This window comes from Melanerpes formicivorus, unplaced genomic scaffold (assembly GCF_026170545.1).
Source record: "Melanerpes formicivorus ecotype bairdi unplaced genomic scaffold, bMelFor1.0.p_v2 SCAF_4, whole genome shotgun sequence".
NCBI lineage: Eukaryota > Metazoa > Chordata > Aves > Piciformes > Picidae > Melanerpes > Melanerpes formicivorus.
Genome location: NW_027142356.1, coordinates 9,286,030 through 9,304,544, shown reverse-complemented (window position 1 = coordinate 9,304,544; position 18,515 = coordinate 9,286,030). Strand labels below are relative to the sequence as shown.

At 39.7% G+C, this 18,515-nt stretch overlaps 1 protein-coding gene across 1 annotated transcript in view; it reads left to right on the top strand.

Annotated features, from left to right (window-relative positions):
- The window catches only part of COL25A1 (collagen type XXV alpha 1 chain), a 348,081-nt gene that overhangs the window by 298,158 nt on the left and 31,408 nt on the right, over positions 1-18,515 (top strand). The window contains exons 21-27 of the mRNA XM_068136899.1: positions 7,685-7,747; positions 8,489-8,557; positions 9,463-9,507; positions 11,450-11,494; positions 12,020-12,097; positions 15,086-15,109; positions 16,482-16,526. Coding sequence (XP_067993000.1) covers positions 7,685-7,747; positions 8,489-8,557; positions 9,463-9,507; positions 11,450-11,494; positions 12,020-12,097; positions 15,086-15,109; positions 16,482-16,526 — 369 coding nt within the window. The remainder of the gene's footprint in view (positions 1-7,684; positions 7,748-8,488; positions 8,558-9,462; positions 9,508-11,449; positions 11,495-12,019; positions 12,098-15,085; positions 15,110-16,481; positions 16,527-18,515) is intronic.

Genomic DNA, 18,515 nt, shown 5'->3' with positions numbered 1-18,515 from the left:
TCTTGTCACCTGGAAAGAAAATGAAAGAATATCTGAAGTAAATGGTAGTTACAAGCATTGAATTTTGAAGTTAACACCAGGCATCACCTACAGGAAAGTTCTTCCAACTCCTGCCTTCCCCCAGGAGTTCTTAGGGGCTGAGTACATTTTCCTAATGCATTTTTCCTTTTCCATATTTCCATTCTTCCTGTTTGCTTTTTTCCCCTTATTAGCAATCTTAGCAGGAAACCTGCAGGGCCTGCATCTTTTTCTTTCCCTTTTCCAGGACTCAGATATTCTTGCCCAGGCTCCAGTCCATCTTTACCCTATAGGTCACCATACTCGGAACTCTTTCTGGCCTGAGCTCAAGGGCTGGAAGGGACCTTGTGACAGACATCTCCAAATCCCTGATGCAGGGGTGTGCTGAAATGGTTAATTGCACAAATGAAAACTGTGATTATTCAGCTCTGCTTCACAGAAATGTCAGTTTCTCTCTGATATTCACTTGGCTGATACATATTTTGAAACATTCAAGTGTGAATGAATTTCCAACCTGTCATCACTCACAGTGCTCTTAAGAGTGGGTCATCTGTCTGAGCAGAGGATGTGCAGCACAGTATAGGTCAAATTCTGAAAGGTAGGATAGGATAGGATAGAATAGGATAGGATAGGATAGGATAGGATAGGATAGGATAGGATAGGATAGGATAGGATAGGATAGGATAGGATAGGATAGGATAGGATAGGATAGGATAGGATAGGATAGGATAGAATTAACCAGGTTGGAAGAGACCTTTGAGATCACCAAGTCCAACTTAGGTGTTGGTTGTTAGGTGTTCAGAAGGGGATTGGATTGGACATGGCACTTGGTGCCATGGTCTAGTAGTCATGAGGTCTTGGGTGAATAGTTGGACTTGATGATCTTTGAGGCTTTTTCCAACCTTGTTGATTCTATGATTCTACCATCCAACACCATCTAAGCAACTAAACCATGGCACCAAGAACCCCATGAAGTCTCTTCCTAAACACCTCCAGTGATGGTGATTCTACCACCTCCCTGGGCTATAAGGATGCATGGTCTGGGTGAAAATGGAAACAGACCTAAAAAAAAAAATAGGACTATAGTGCCTGCATTTGAAGGGCTGGTTTTCAGAAGCAGCTCTATGCAGGTGTAGGTAAACTACAAAATAACAAATTATGCAGCTATGTAATTAATTTTCAATATTCAGTTTTCAGAATGGAAATATATATACAAATATATTCCTGCATGTGTGGAGTTACGTATCTAGCTTTGCTCCATCATTTCTAGTTATCTAGTTTCCATATGTTATGAGAGTAATCATTTGCATAGGGTAGACAGGTAATTTCCCAGAACTAATTCTGAGAATCAAGGCCAGAAAATGAAATCATCATTACCATTGGGTGGTATGCACGTCAGGAGTGTTTACTGGGGCAGTTCTTACTCATTTGTCAGAAACTATATCCTTCAAACCACGAAAGCTTTCATTTTCTTTACTAAGTAACTGAAACACAGGATGATGTTTCCTCTAAAGCTAATACTAGTTGGAAGTCTGAGTTTATAAGGATCTACTTCACAGCACCTGTTTTATATCATAGTTTAGCTTTTCTTTGTTAAAAAAAAAAAAAAAAGAAAAAGAAAAAGAAAAACTATCTAAATCCAGACCTTTGAAACAGCTGAATAGTCTGAGACTCCCATCCGTCTGCTGTACTCACTAATCAAATATTTTGCCATCCACTAAGAAGACTTGACATCAGTCATCTGAAAGCATTTCTATGCCATAAATACACAATTTTAGGAAACGAGTGCATACAGAAAAGTTCTTTATCTTTCAGGTCAGTAATAACAGTTCTTTATATTTGTTTATATTTGCTCCCCATCATTCTGGGCTCCCCAGTTCAAGGAGGAAGGGGAACGGCTTGAGAGGGTACAGCAAAGGGCTACAAAGGTAAATAAGAGACTAGAACACCTTTCTGAAGAAGAAAGGCTGAGGGACTTGAATCCATTTAGCCTGGAGGAGGGAAGACTGAGGGGATATCTTATTAATGCTTACAAATACTTCAAGGGTGGGTGTCAGGAGGATGGGGTCAGTGGTACCCAGTGACAGGATGACAGGTAACAGTCACAAATGTGAACATAGAAAGTTCCATCTAAATGTGAGGTGGAACTTCTATATGTTGAGGGTGATGGAGTACTGCAACAGGCTGTCCAGAGAGGTGGGATTTCCATCTCTGCAGTCATTCAAAACCCACCTAGAAGCCATTCTGTGCAACCTGCTCAAGATGAACCTGCTCTGGCATGGGGATTTGGGCTACGTGATCTCCAGAGGTCTGTTCCAACTCCTATCATTCTGTGATCTGTTTTCTAGAAGAAACAGTTTTGGGGCAGACTGGTCATAATTTAGCAGTTCAGCCATTTCAAAGAATTAAAACTGAGGTACTCATTAGATGTGCTTTTATTCTAATCTTCAATGCTCACTTGAATTATCATTATCCTTTAAGTGAGAAGTCCTTGATATGATCAATGCATGCAGAATTCATCAGGTTTATTAGTGGTTCTCTTAGCACCCTTCCAAAGCAGCATATACCTTCTAAGCAGGAAGAACTTAAAAGCAATGAGAAAATTAAGGTCACTGAAAAGCAATAAATGTAGTACAAAAATAGGGCTCCTCTTCAGCATTTTAGCCAGGTTATAAGGTTTTACTTCTCTAAATGAATCATAAAGGCTCTAGCCTTTAGCATTTGGAAATTCTAAACCAGAATTGTTTTTCTAAGTTTAGAGACTGATGAGGGAATAAAGATATTGTTTCAAATGCGATGAGTGAGCCAGACAACCTGTTTTAACCACTCATTTCTGGAGCCAATTCTGAACTGGGATGAAAAGCCTTAACCGAGACCTTATAAAATGGGGTTAGGGGTTTTTATCAGATTTCCTTTCACCTTGCTCATTTCCTTCTTGTGAGATGAATTCTGTAGTCCTCCTGAGAACAAAATTCCCATGAACTTCAGGCTATATATAAAGATCCTTTAATGCCCTTCCCAGTGAGAAAGGATAAGGTGCTGTTCTTTCTGACTTGTGTAGCCTAAGGGCAGTGGAGTTCTTGAGAAACTGCTGCACTGGAACTGAGCGCTGCAGAAACGAACAGGACACAAGTGAGCAGGGCTTCAATTGCTGTGGACTCTCTGTTCCATACTACCAAGAATTTGGCCTTCACTCCTCTCAAGAGTAGAAAAGTTGTGGCATTTAGTTATACAGCCACTTCAGAAGCAATGTCTGAGGGCAGCAGGTGGCAGTTTGTGGAAAATCAACACAGGGACATTTGAACCAAATCATTTTTATTATAACTTCATAGCTACTCTTCAAATTGCCTTGCCTCTGGGTTGGGGGATTTTGTTGCCAGCTCTTCTACATATCTTCACCTTTGTAATGTTCTTTTAGTAGAGCTGGGAAAGGAAAGAATAATGGTTTTATTTTACATTTGCCTATGACTGAGTCAGGGTAACATTTAAGATAAGCATACCTTGGTCTCTTGATGTGATTACAATGAGGACCCTTCTATTGTTGTTTGTTAGAAAGGAGGCTGTGGACTTTTCCAAGGTCTGTGATTCTTCAGGACTTTGCAGGCTGCCCCATGACAGATGCAGGAAGTTTTAGAGAACTGCTAGACCTACAGCAGGTGTTTGGAAGCTCCAAGCCTGGCTTCAAGCTGCATGTTGGAACATATCAAGGTTTTCCCCACAGCTCACACAGCTAGGTTTTCAGTGTATGGAAAATATGGGGTGGACCCACATTACCAGAGCCCTCCACAGAAATTCTGGATGTTTCATCATGGTTTGCCAGCACAGAGGGATGCACTCAGGAGTCCTGGCCTTCATGCATTCAGGCTTGTAAGAGAAGTCCAAAAAAATGTGTGTGTCCTGGCTCCATAGCAGACCCACCAGTCAGCTCTGGAGGCACAAAACTACCCCTGGGCCCAGCACTGGGGCAAACATGTAGTAAAATATATATATGTTAATAAAGGTGACAGGTTGACATTTAGACTTCTCTGGTGGACTATATAAGGATTGAAATTACATCATTCCTTGGAAATTCATGGTTTAAAGTTTGGTTTGATCTCATTTCTACAGCACAGAGGAAAACATGCAATATCTGACCTAGAAGAAAAACAGTAAGGTGGTCATGATACTTAAAAAGATTTAATATAAGAGCTGATGCACAGTTTATACTCATAAAAGGAATAACTGGGACATTTCTTTTAAGACTTTAGCAACAAGAAAAATGTTTACCATTTGTTTCAAATGTTTTAATTTGTTGTAGTAAAACAATAATTTCAGCAATGGAAGAACATGTATTTTGTTATTATAGAAAAATTAATGGTTTGGGTGCTTTTCTGCAGCACAGGTTTTGTTTTGGGGCAAACATTAATCTGGATGAGAACACGTTTTGCGTTCATTAAAAGAATTATAGGAAGAAGAACCTTCTGTGGGGAAACAGTGCATCCGACAACTTTTGCTCTTTGCTGGTTGCTGGTATCAGCATCAAGATGTGTGTGTCAGGCACTAGAATTGGGCTAGACCTGTCTGTGAGAATAAAGTTTGAAATCATTGTGGTGCTGTGTGTCCCAGCTGGGAATGAAGGCGGATCCTAATGGAATACCAAAGGCATGATGTTTAAAGCAGCAATTAGCATTGCAAATGAAATTTCAACTGTTGCATCTTCAGTCCAAGTTTTAGCCAATTCTATAAAAGTTAAGACAGTGCCAGCAAAGAGTGTGTCTTAAAGCTAACTTCTACTATCTTACCTAGCCTCTACCTCAGCCCATAATAGGTTTGTGCATCAGGAAAACCACTTATGAATATGTCTAGATAATAATCCTCATAAAAATTGAGTGTTCTCTGAAGTAAATTACGAGGTAGCTTTTCTCTGTTATATTCTGATGGAGCTCAAACTATGCTAGGTGCACAGCATGCCATTATAGGGCCCTTTTCTGTTTCAGACAATTTATGGAAAGAGCTGAAAATGCCCATTAGCAAGGTTTGTGAACAGTAGTATATCATTTGCTGTATGACCCACTAATGTTTCAACAGCTGACAAACATTTGAGGGTGAAAATGAGCACACAAAGAAGTAGTCTTTTCAATTACTAACATACCAAGCCATTACATTTTTTTCTTAAAAACATAAAAAAATCACTCCTGCAAACTGGAAGCAGTTCACAGGCTTGTTGGGTTTTTTTTAACTACCAAGTTGCCTGTGCTGTATGATTGATACAAACTGCTCCAAGCCCTAACAGCAGATGAAATCTGAATGCTGAAATTCATCTTGTTGATTTCCTGTGCACTGTGGTGGTTTCTAAGCACTGATTTCTTTACTGTGCCAAAGGGTTCAAGTGAAATGCACGAACAGCCATCACTTGCAGATGGCTTTCTATGAAGCTGATAAACAGTGGTTTGAATGGGCCAGATCCTCACTCTTCTTTAAAACCCGACCTGTATAATTGCTCTTTCCAGAATTTGTGCTCCCTGCCTTCACCTGAGCAGGCAAAGAGGCTTGTGAAAGGCTCTTGCTAAATGAACCTTTGGTTTAATTGTGAGAAGTTGTAGTGAAGTTGTTGATGTAGCCAGATCTTAACTACTGCAGTTTGTTTCATGTGTGGCAAGAGAGCACTGTTAGACTATCTTCAGCTTGACATTCACCAAACTGTCATGCTCAACAGAGCTGCTGCTCAGCCATTTTCTAGTCCCTACTGACACTCCACTTCTTCCACTCCATAGTTAATGTTCTAAAGCTCCGTGTCATCCAATCTGTATTCTACTTAGGCTAATTAAGTCACCAGCGTCTTCCATTATCCATTCCACTAGCAAAGCACCTTATTCTTATCTCTTTAGAGGTTTTGGGGGGAAGGTGAGACATCTTCTTGGACTTTGTCCAGAACTTTTCTTGTGGCATGCAACTGGTACAGTCCTGAACTAAGTGTGAGGATGTGACTCAAAAGCTCTATATTAATGGAATGTCTGAATGACACTTCTAAGCCCCACCACTGAAAAGACTGAATCATGTTGTCACTGCATGTTTGTTCCTCCTGGAGTCATAAACAGCTGGCCAAGAAATTAGTCCTGGTAAAGTCAGTATTAGAGCAATCTGAGGTTATCAAGTGCCTTTTCATTCTAAAATAAATGATTGAAGCTGCATTGTTCTTGTAATTAAAACCTTTTGTTACCCTTGCTGGTGTGCACCAGTACAAAGATTTATACAAACTGTGAGGTTCTTTCCAATGGCATCAAACCTCCCATGTTTCTCTGTGACATGTTTGGCTTAGTTTATTCCTTAGTAATCTGATTTTGAACCATTGTCAGCTGGAACTTCATGGGGAAAACCTCATTTAGTTGTGGGTTTTTGGTAATCTAAATTGAGGTCACTGAAAGTTTTCTGTGGTCTTTGATACAGCCACAGGAAAGATTTCTCTGGTTATAGGTTTGCTAGAAACCTTCTTAGCTTTGAACTGTTAATGATGGATTGCTGGTGAGGGCACAGGTGAAAGTGCAAGAACACTTCCTAATTTGAGCACCTCATGCAACATGCCAATATTTCTAGGGAGACAGAGGCTGCATTTTTCAACTGCATGTATTCACTGTCTCTACAATTTTATCAACGCAGGATTATGACACATGTCCTTTAGCTTTTTAAAGAGGCATTTTATGGGTAATTTTTAATCATTAAGTTCAGTGATATTGTTAAAAGGCTAATATATATCTTTATTAATTAGGTAATACTATTGATTTATAAATTTGCAATAGCTTGTCAATATATCTCCTTTATGTGAAAAAAAAACCGCAAGATTAAATAGCAGGAGACCTTGTTCAGGAGAGTTTGTGAAGGAAAACACATGGCTTATTAATCTCCCATTATCCCTCTTCAGGTATGGAAATAGGTAGTAAAATATGCCATACTCCTCTGCTAAATGCTATGTCTGCTGCAGCTCAGCTTGACTCCTGCTGTTTGTTGTGTTGGTACAAACAACTGGGCAGGAAGGGGGCCAGAACACAGGGAATGAGGAGAGCTGAGGCTCTCTCCGGCTGCTCACAGCCAGAGAAGTTGTCCAGGAGCAGAATGAGGAGGGAGTACCATGGTGCAGGAAGCCTCTGCCTTGAAAGGAGAATGCTTTTGTTCTCATTTCAGAGTGATGCAGCAAAGCACCTCCCCTGAAAACACATTGCAACAGTACTATCCGGCTCTCTGTTTGTCATTGCTTTGTCATATCCTTACCCTGGCTGCCCACCTATTTACTTGCTGCAATAGGAAACTGCCTTATCACACATGACTGATGTGAACTGTGCCTTTTGACATTTAGGAATCACTCAGCATTCCTCTCCTGCCTTCAGAGTTGTTTTGATATTAGTTTGCTATATTATAGTCCAGGTTGCATATTAACAGCCCTTAACGTCATAAAACTGTGTTGGACACCTTCTGCCTTGTTTGCATTTCATGTGCTGTGTGATGGCTTGCTGTAAGCATTTGTGCTGATGAAAGTTACCCCTGATGAAAAGTGTCTCTAGATAACTGTTGCACCACAGCTGGAGAGCTGTAGGCAATACTGGGAAAAGATATCAAAAAGAAACTTGTGCTAGTGTAATTACATACTGCCAAATAAATAATCTACCTGCCCTCTCATTTTGTGCTTTTAAAGGGTGAGCCAGGTTTCATTGGTCCACAAGGAGAACCTGGGTTGCCAGGGCTACCAGGAACAAAGGTAAGATAATGGTCCAACACGCTGGTGCAGAACCCTTAAAGCCAGTGTCAAATTCAACTTCCTTAGCATGTAGCAAAGGCTGAAATTGTACTAATGGAGGAAAATGTGGAAAGTCATAGTTCATGGACCACTGCTAGGATATGTGTCTTTGTACTGATGCCTAAGGCAGATGTTATAGTTCATGGAGCACTGCTAGGATATGTCTCTCTGTACTGATGCCCTTAAACAAGTTCATCCATTGCCTTTGCTTGGGTTAACATACCCAAAATTATATTTGAGACAGAATATGCATGACCAAAAGAACTATGTTTTCATAATTTTTAATATTTTTTTTTTAAAGCTTGAAAATGTGTTAAGGTATTAGAAATTTGATACCCCAAAACCAAGTTCTGCAAATATAGAGCCACTAAATGTGGGGGGGGGGGGGGGTGTTGGTGGAGTTTTTTTCATTTCTTCCTTTGGTTAGTTAGAATGTTATGAATATTAGAATATTATGAATCCTACAATCAATCTCATAATTTGGGAATCTTTATTCCAGTCCTTTCAGAATTGGGGGGGGAATAAAACCTTTTACAATCCCCTTACCATTTTGAAGCCCTCTATCTTTACCTTCAAGACTACCACAGATAAACCTGAAAAATGTTTTCTTTTGATGGTTTGGCTTCTTTGGTGGTTCTGAGTTGGTGGTGTTTTGAAGACTCTCAAAGACTGTTGAAGACATATCTGTATCTGTTGCAATAGGGTGACAGAGGAGAGGCAGGCCCTATTGGGAAGGGTGAGCGAGGTGAACCTGGAATGCCTGGACCAAAGGTCAGTTCAGTCTTACACTGGAAATGTTCTGTGAGTTTTACGCCTATCAATACATCTTGTTCTGCTGAAAAATAGAACTAAAACTTGGTAAGTGAGCTTTTAAGTGTAGATGCTGTCAAATACTCTAGTTCAGTCCAAAGATAATGGCAGTTTTGTGTTCACAGCTGTTGAACTGCAGTCTGAATGGCCTCTTGTTTGGTCTACAGAGTAAAGACACTACCTACACACACTGTCATGGAGCTGGTCTAATTCACTCCAGCTAAAGTCCTGACCTCCCAGTCCCAAACTTTAATCATCAAAGTCTGAACACTTTGACCAGTACAGCTACTGAATGCAGAGAAAATCCATTTTGCATACTGTTTCTAACTCTGTAAGAAAGAGATCATTCTAACTACATTCTAGCATTGTCTTCACATTTTCAACTGGGCAAATACCGCCAAGTTTTCTTTTTCTAATGCACTTGGAAACCATAAAACAAATTCTGTGCCCCTTGGCTAGTTAGTTTCTACTCACTTGAACTGTGGGGAAAAGAAGATGTGGTAACTCTTTAGTTTAACCTCTTTATTTTAGGATATTTAACTACCTTCTCTGCCTTAGCTGTCATTTTTCAGAAACTATGGAATGACATAGGTCATTCCTGCAAACCATTGTTAATTATGTCTACTCTTTACTAACTAAATACTACTATTCCTTTGGAAGGACAGAATGTCTCCTTTGCATGTTGGTGTTAAAGAATGTATTAGCTTGGGTATTAAACTTGATGCTTTTACAGATTCATTATCTTGGTCATAGAAAATTAAGTGTTTCTACTGTTCCATACTGTAGCTGGTCATTACTAATTTCTTTTTTTGTTCTGCATTCTCATTTCTCTGTCATTTTTCTTCTGTCTACCTTCCTTCAAACAGGGGAAAACAGGTGAACCTGGATCTAGAGGCCCAAAAGGGTCAAAGGTTAGTAGAAAAGAAACTGTCTTTAGTGGACTAATTAACACAATGATGTTAGGATAAATTACATGTAACAGTTCATAGAAGCTTCACTTATCTCTCTGAAAGAACCTGTAACAGTTTGCAGTGTTCTTTGTAAGTGAAACTTTCCGACTTGCAGCTTGAGATGTTGGAGCTGAATCCTCTGTGTTTTAAACACTGTGATTCTAGTTCTTTTTCTGTTGTAACATCTATTCCACTGTGCTCTGGATTTCCCTATGCAAATTGGTTTCTCTCTGCCTAACTGATATGGGTTAGTTCTCCCACATGCCAGGAGCCAATACCTGATGATGCCCATGGAGATTTAATTTTTGTGATAATTTTGTGGATCCACCCTTTGGTGAATTAGGAATTGCTGGTATTCCATGTACTACAGGATGAGATGTGATGACCAAAAGTCCTACAAAGGCACAACTTCTAGGTTAGGTTACAGTTTTACCTGCTTAAAGTAGTACTTTGATTTTATCCATCTGTTCGCCTATGCATCTCTGTATGATGTAGTTGATTCACATACACGTAGAGAAAGATAAAATGCATACTATTCCATTACTTCATCCACTGTGCAAACACTGCTCTCAGGATTCCTTCATGTTACATTATGGAGTCAAAGCAAAATGAAAATAGATTTGTTTAGGCAATTATTGAGTCTACAGTCAGACTAAAGATGAGAAGACAATGTAGGCTGGTAGGATACTGATGCAGTACTTATAAGGGCCTTGAAGAGCAGCTCTTTCACAGTGCTTAAGGATATGATTAAATAAGTGATACTTATTTATTCTCACCAGAAACAAGCATTGGAAAATGAGAGAACCAATGAGGGGATTAAAGCATCAGAGTGGGAGTAGAAGAGTAAAACAACCATTCATTTGCCTGCAGTACCTGGATGCTTCCCATATGCACAAAAAAGATAAAACTAACCCTTTTAATTCCCTTTTTGCTATGAAAGGATGTATGATTTCACTGTCTCGAGAATCTGGCCCATAGAAGTCAGTCTAGTAGTTGGGAACTTGGGTTTTTAACAACTCCAATGACATGTTCACAGGCAACACTGAAAAGAAGGCAGATGGCACAACCTTGATTATGTCCTGCCACCAGCCTTCTCTTCATATTTCTTCATTACCCCCATTAAAGCTTTCTGTTTTCATCGTTTTCTATTCCCAGTGGTGAATTAATCATTCTTACCTGAGCTATATCAAAGTTGTATAGATCTGAATAGGAGCAAAAGTTGCAGTTCCTACCAAAATTAACTTTGATCAATGGAAAACATAAGATCTTGCTATGAGAGTAACTGCAAAATTAAAGGAACTGTAGTCACTGAACACTGAGTTATGGATGCATACAGGTTTGAAATTCCCTCCATCACTTGAAATACATCACTAACAGCCAGGAAGACAAAGCTGCATGCAAGATGACAAAGATCTTCAGCCTGTTGCAGTAAGAGAGTAAAGGAATTCTAATACTGACAGTAATGTGTTTGTGCAGGAAGCAACCCCTCAGAGCAGGGAAGTTCAGAAAGTTCAGAGTCTTATTTACAGAAAGGAAAGTTTAGACACTTTGAAACAGAGTGAATGATTTAATTTCACCCTCTCTAAAAGCTTTTGATGTTAGCACCATTAAGAGTAGGGAGGTTATGCAAATTACTTCCTTGGTAATCTCTCTTCTTGATTCTTTGGGATTTCATATTCCAAACCAATACAGGTCTCTGAAACAATTCACACTGAACCAAATGCATCATTGTCAACTCTGCCACTACATAGGTTCTGAATGATTTTTTCCTTTAATTAATTAAGATCCACATTCTATTGAATATGAGAGGCCTTTTAAACCAGTTTATTTATGGTAAACATACTTAAAAGTGAAGAGCTATTGTCAAATGGCATATCTGTTTTCAAATGTCATTTTTACATAGGGTGATACAGGTGACAGAGGTGACAGAGGATCTGCAGGTCCACAAGTAAGTCTCCTTCTCCTTTCAACTGTTTGTTTTGTACTCCAGTTAAACTGGTGAAACTGGGCACTTGACTGGTGGAACATGTGTTGCTAATTGTCCTTTAATATTTATAACAGCCCTTGCTACTATTTGAAGCAGTCTCCTGCTCGCAGTCTCCTGCTCACAGTCTCCTGCTCACAATCTGTGGGCAGGATGCTACGCGCCAGATTGCTCTGACATGGTTCACAGCCAGTGGAGAACTAGAGTGTAGGAACTGCTTAAATATTTGACCTCAGAGGCATAATAGGTTTGCTTTCCCACTGCAACACAAGTCACTGTGTGGTGACTTGCTTGTTTATGTTTATCTTTTAAAATAATAAATGAATCTTTTCTTTTAAATGCAATCTTTAGTTTAATGCTGCCTTTTGTGGTTTGTAGTTATTGTAAGTAAAAGATTCCAACACTGCACAACAAAGCATGCATCAGTAGTAAAATGTCTAAATAGTCTTGGGCAAGTGTTTCACAATTCTTGTGGATAATATCTTACAGGGACCACCTGGACAGAAGGGTGATCAAGGTGCAACAGAGATAATTGATTATAATGGCAATATCCATGAAGCTCTGCAGGTATGCAAACAAGGCAGGAGTGGCTTAGGCTGGTCTGGGAAAAAGCAGTCTGTATTTCTCTTTAGTGTAGACTTTGAAACCATTTTCTGTGCAAAGATTTACTGAGCTTATTAATCAGGAATCTCTGTCTATGTTTGGAAACCAGGTTTTCTGTTCGGTGATAGACAAAATGTTTCCTTGATACACTTTAGCGGAGGGAATTAGTTTCGTTTCCCATGGAGAACACTGACATCATCTAATGAGGATAAAGCTGATTCATTGCTGACTCTGGTGCTTAGTGCTGAATTCATGTAATAAACCACATACATAGGTTCAAGAGAAGTGTCTGCTTTTCAGTTCATGCGGTATAATATTGACATTTCTTTTTTTCCTCCTCTTCTTCCTATAAAATGCAAAGAGCAGAATACTTGAGATTTGGAAAACGTATAATGTGGTTCCATTAGCAAGCTGTGGATTCAATCAGCAACTCAAGTACATTAAATAGACCAAGCACCAATCTTCCCACTTATTCATTTCCAGAAAACTTATTTTGACTGGTGTGCAGAAAAGTGTGGAGGATTAAAGTGGGGTTACAAAAAGAATGAATGAGTGTTTGAATAAAAGCAAAGTACCGAGTTGACATATGTCATTGCAGTCAACGTGATTTACACTGCAGCATACTCAGATGCAAATTATGTGCAGTGTAACTCTACCAAAGTGAATAGCTTGCTTATGTGCAACTCAAGACCAAATTTGGCTCATTGTGCATCTGAACATTTTCTCACTGAAGTTACTGAGCTTTTTTTCTTGCATTTACTCAGTGGTAGAGGATAGATGTCTGGCCAGTCAATTGGTGTTCAAGATTCTTTTGAAAAATGAGGAAAATCTAAAAGCCTGTATATTGTTAAGGCTAGGTACACTCTTTGTGAGTGGTGTCTGTCAGGAAGTCTACACAGGCATGTGTGAGGCTCTGCATTAGATCTGCCTCATTTGGCTTACTTTTAGGGAATTGAAACACTCAGTTTTCACTCTTTTAAGTCATTCTGAGTTAGATGCCTAAAGTAGCCTGAAATTGATGCTGTGTATTACCAGACACAGATCTACCAGTCCCTGTATCCCCTGTATTCTGTGTTTGAATGTTAACTCTGTCATCAGTGTTACTTCCAAGATCCCTCAGAAAAGCTGCAGTGCAAAAAGAAGTCTTAAAAAGGGACTAAGGCCTATTGCAGTGCTTGAAACACATTAGGAGGCCCTTACCCCATTGTAAATCATTTAAAATGTCATCACCTAGTGATCCAGGGTAACAAATAATTGATATTAATGGGAATGACTGTCCAAGGATGGTGTAAGTAAGATTATATAGGATCAGTCAGAAATATCCTTGCCAAATCCAGCTCAGTCTTTTCAGATGGCAAGCACCCATTCCTAAGTCTCCTGGTGCCAAATTCTTAGGGGCTCTGAGATTTGTAGCTCTCCCATAGAAGCAAATGAGATCTTTCAGTGCTCAGCACTGAGCTGTGAACTTGCACAGAATTTGGCCTGCTGGTTTAAGAAGTTGACAAGGGTTTGCAAGATCTTGGCTGCCTGTCTGTTTTATTAGAATTCAGTAATAAATCATCAGGCACCCTAGAAGCTTCAGAACAATTCAGTTACTGTGCCTGTGCTTTGTAGTCAATCTCATGTGTCAGTGGAGAATAAAATGCCTTAGTCCATCAACACTGAAAACTGTGATCTTAAAATTACCATCGCAGTTCACACAAGACCCCTTCTGTATCTGCAGGACCAGATACAAAATTCCTGTTACTGTCAATATTGTTCTTCAGACCCATTCAGCAGAATTTCCTAAGGCAAGAGACAGTAGCTGCAAAAGTTTAACCTTCGTACAGACTACAGGATCAGATACTGAAATCTGAATATGCTTCTGAAAAGGAACCCATTAGTGTGAACATGCAAATATTAATTTGCAATAGTTAGTTTAAGACTGATAGCTAGATAAACTGAATCTTTTCAGTATTTTTAACACACGGGACATCAATATAGTAAAGCAATGTATTAGAGAACTTTGTTTTTCAAGTACTTTGTATTGACCAGGTTCCAGATTTTGACAACAATATGCATTGTTGCATTGGCAAATGAAGATTATTTTAAAGCCTAAAACAGAAAACCCTTTGAACATAGGAAAACAATTAGAAAAGCTAAATATTTCACGTTCTGTGTAGGCCAGTAGGTTCTTCACAGACAACAGGAAACCATGAGCAAGCAGCAGTATTTGGGGGGCTTTACTGTGTTTAAAAACATAGACAAGGATTTAAAATAGCTTTTAAAAACCTTTTCACTTGCTTTCAGGTTCTTCTTTGAAAAATAAATAGTGACAGGTCAAGATATTGTACCTCCTTCCATGATGGAAACATCTTTTGTCTTTCCAAACATTTAAAGCAAAAGTAAAATATGTCGCTGGGTTTGTGGACAGCATTTCTGGATTTAGAACTTCACTGTGTTGTGTATCTGCATTTTTAGCTGAAAATCAATGTTCTATCTCCAACGCTAGGAATTGTTATCATTAGTTAAATAATAATAAATAAATAAATGATGTATATCATAAAAATAAATAAATAATATAAACGCTATAGAGTTTGCAAAACACAGGGCAAGTCCTGTAGTCAGCTGAAAACATCAACTCATTATGTGTTTTTAAAAGTATTTGGAAAAACCTTTTGGAAGACTTTTGTTCTGATTTTGATATTTCATCATCATTTAATTGATTTCTTCAATTGTACAAGAGCCTGTAGTCTTCACCTGTGTAAAACCCTGGTTTCCGCAGAAGCCAAGCAGCTAGTACAAAACTAGAAGTTAAAAACAACATGAGTTTTACTCTTGCTTTTTTGGAGGCATGATGCCTCACAGATACAGCACCAGTTTTGTGGAGCTGGTAATCACAGCAGGCAGAATAATTTACATCCTTGTTCAACTCTGGTAATGGTGTCTCTTGTGTATCCATTTTGCCAACAGAGGATTGCCACCCTGACTGTCACGGTAATTCCCGTTTCATGACTCACTGTGTATTGCAGAGCTTCTTTATGTTGTAGCATGTTCATCATACTACTAGTTTAGGACATGCCTTCATTGGATGTCACTTTGGTTCATCATCACATGTGCATTTATTTATTTGCTTGGTGTTTCCATAACAAAGAACCCACCACTGAAAACCATTCAACAATGGAACCAGTTCTACTCCTGCTAAATTAATGGCAAAACTTCAGTTCACTTAAGAGACCAGGAAAATAGAGAACTTAGTAGGAAGGGATGTAGGTAGGTAACTTCTTTGGAAGTTCTGATGTACGTTCCCTCTGTGTCCAGTCAGAAATCAAGCAAAAACATGAAGCAGCATTTGAATACCAAACAATTTCAGAAATCCAGTTATTCTAAACTGCCTTATGAAGAAACTTCGTTTGGAAGTTTTCAGACCAGATGCAAATTAATGATTTTCTGAGAAGAGGCCTGTCTCATTTAGCTATAAATAAGCAAAGCTAAGTAGAAAGCCCAAGCATGAGGAATTCCCTTGTCCCATCTTATTAGCACCTGTCCCCAAAACGTGTGGAACACTGAACTCTCCAGTGCTCTTACTCCAGCCAGGTTCTGTGGGAAATTTACCCACATCAGGCCAGACACAATTTCTGAGAATACTGACACTAGCTAAGAGATGCAGGTGTTGCAGGTTCAGCCTTCCCTTAAAGCTGTGACTTGGTATGAACAAATTATTTTCTTCCTCTTTTTTTTTTTCCTTCAATTCTTCTCTGAAGATTACTGTTAGTCCAAGTTTCCCCTCTGTATAAATGCTCTCTTTATATTAATGGAAAGGATTTCTCAATGTTGTGGGATTTATTTTTTTTAAAGCGTGCCTACTGTGCACTATCCAGACCAATATATGATGTGTGATAGTGTCCACAGCCTGATGCAGAAATTATATAGACAGTGACAACTTATTTCATGGCAATTTCACTGGGTATCCCCAAAAGCACTTAACATCTTTTAGAAGAATCCTCTTTGGAATCAGTTGAGATTTCTCCTGACTTTGAATTGTTTTGGATTAGGATGCAAGGGCTGCAAATGTGGCTAAAAATAGTTTTGGTCTCCCTGCCATTAGGAGGAGCTTTGCCATTTCATCAATGGGGAGCAGCAGGATTTTGTTTTAAAATATGATCTGCACTGTCTCTTTAACATTGTGTTTTCTGGTTGTTGAGAGTTGTCATAGATTAACAGCTTGTCCATAGCTGCTCTTTGTTCCTCTTGTGTAAATAAAACCCATTTTTGCTGTGGTTCCTCTATTAACATCCAGCCTGTGTTTACATGACAATTTTTGTAGGAATTAATTTAAAAGCTGAGAGGTTTTAATGTTTCTGTTTAGGGGCCACCAGGACCACCAGGACCTCAAGGGCTGCAAGGGCCAAAGGTGATCATCTTCATTTTACCTTTTTATCTTAAGGGTGGAGGTGTTTTCTGGGTGTACACTGTTGACACAGGTTCCTGGAGCTCTCCTGTACAGCATATTTAACTGGAATTTTACTGAAAATGGCATGTTTCAAACTTTGTGCTCTAGTCTTTTGAAATGTAGCTTTCCAGAATAGGTGCTTGTTGAGCTGCCACACGCAGGTGCTCAGATGAGAGCCAGCAAAATTAAATTAGTCTTGAAACAGGGCAAAGGCATCTCCTTCATGAATCTGCACTGAGGGTGTTCCCCAGGACTCTGCAAAGCAGTTACACAGCCAAGAGAGTGGGTCGTGAGCATCATTTCTGGGTGGGTTGGGAATGAGGTCAGCAAAATTGTGTGCAAGGTAGCACTGGCCACAGTATGAGTGCATGTGAAAGAAGCTTTTATATTACAGTGTTGCCCACCCAAAAAAGCACAATATTTTCTCACGTCAGTAAAAAATTACAACATGCACATGTGGGCAGGAGCCTGGCTGCAAACGCAAGTCTGCTAATCCCACATGGCTGGTGCCACGTGTACTACAAGAACTGTTGGTGAGCAGCCCACACAGAGACAATGAACACCATATGCTGAACTGTTTTAGGAAATTTAAATACTAAATTTATTTGTACTTTGAAAAAAGAGAAGTGTTGCAGTATGCAGACCCTCCTTAAATTGTTTTTAAATTAGTTGAGATAATTCTCCTATATCTTGAATACTAGTTCAATAAGTTCATGAAGTTCAATAAAGACAAATGTAAAGTCCTGCATCTGTGAAGGAATAACACCAGGCACTAGTACAGATTAGGGGCTGTCCTGTTGAAAAGCAGCTCTATGAAGAAAGACCTTGAAGTCATAGTGGACAACAAGTTATCCATGGGACAGTGATGTGCCCTTGTGGCCAAGAAGGCCAGGGCTGTTCCTTTCCCCTCTACTCTGCTCTGGTGAAACCACACCTGTAATACTATGTCCAGTTTTGGGCTCCCTAATTCAAGAGAGACAGGAATCTGCTGGAGATAGCTCAATGGAGAGCTACAAGGATGATTAGGGGACTTGAGCATCTCTGCTGTGAAGAAAGATGGAGAGAACTGGGGTGGTTTAGTCTGCAGAAGAGAAGGCTGAGAGGGGATCTTATTAATGTCTGTAAATATCCGAGGGGTAGGTGTCAAGATGAAGGTGTCAGGCTCCTTTTGGTGGTGCCTAGCCATAAGAGAAGGAACAATGGGAACAAGCTGGAACGCAGGAAGTTCCACCTCAACATGAGGAGAAACTTCATTATTGTGAAGGTGCCAGAGCACTGCAACAGGCTACCCAGAAAAATTGAGCAGTCTCCTCTGGAGACTTTCAAAACCTGCCTGAATGTGTTCCTGTGTGGCCTATCCTAGGTGACCCTGCTTTGATAGGGGGGTTGGACTTGATGTTGCCTTCCAAACTGTAACACTGTGATTTTATGATACCATATCTTCCATCAGCAACTGTACTGTAAGCCCCTCCAAGAGTAGAGAAGCATTTCTCCAATAACAATGCTAGGTATCTCAATTTCAGTCTCCATCCAAGCTGTCCTTTGGGAGTACACAGTGTTATATATGTTATTTGTTTTGAGAAATTGTGAGGAAACAGGTTCATTCTCCTATGTGAAAACTGATAATAGAATACCCAGTCAAGTGTGCAGAAATGGCTTTCCGTACTGGGATCTGCCAAGCCTTTCTGCAGCCTGGACTAGCTTGCAAAAACACAGAGGAGCTGCAGCGTGTAAGGTGTCAGAGCACTGAAACAGGCTGCCCAGAGAGGTGGTGGAGTCTCTGTCTCTGGAGTCACTCAAAACCCATCTGGATGCCATTCTGTGCAGTCTGCTCCAGGTCTTGCTCTGGCAGGTGAACTTGCTCTGGCAGGTGAACTTGCTCTGGCAGGGGTTGTGGGACCAGATAACACCAGAGGCCCCCTTCCAACCCTTATTATTATGTGATTCTCT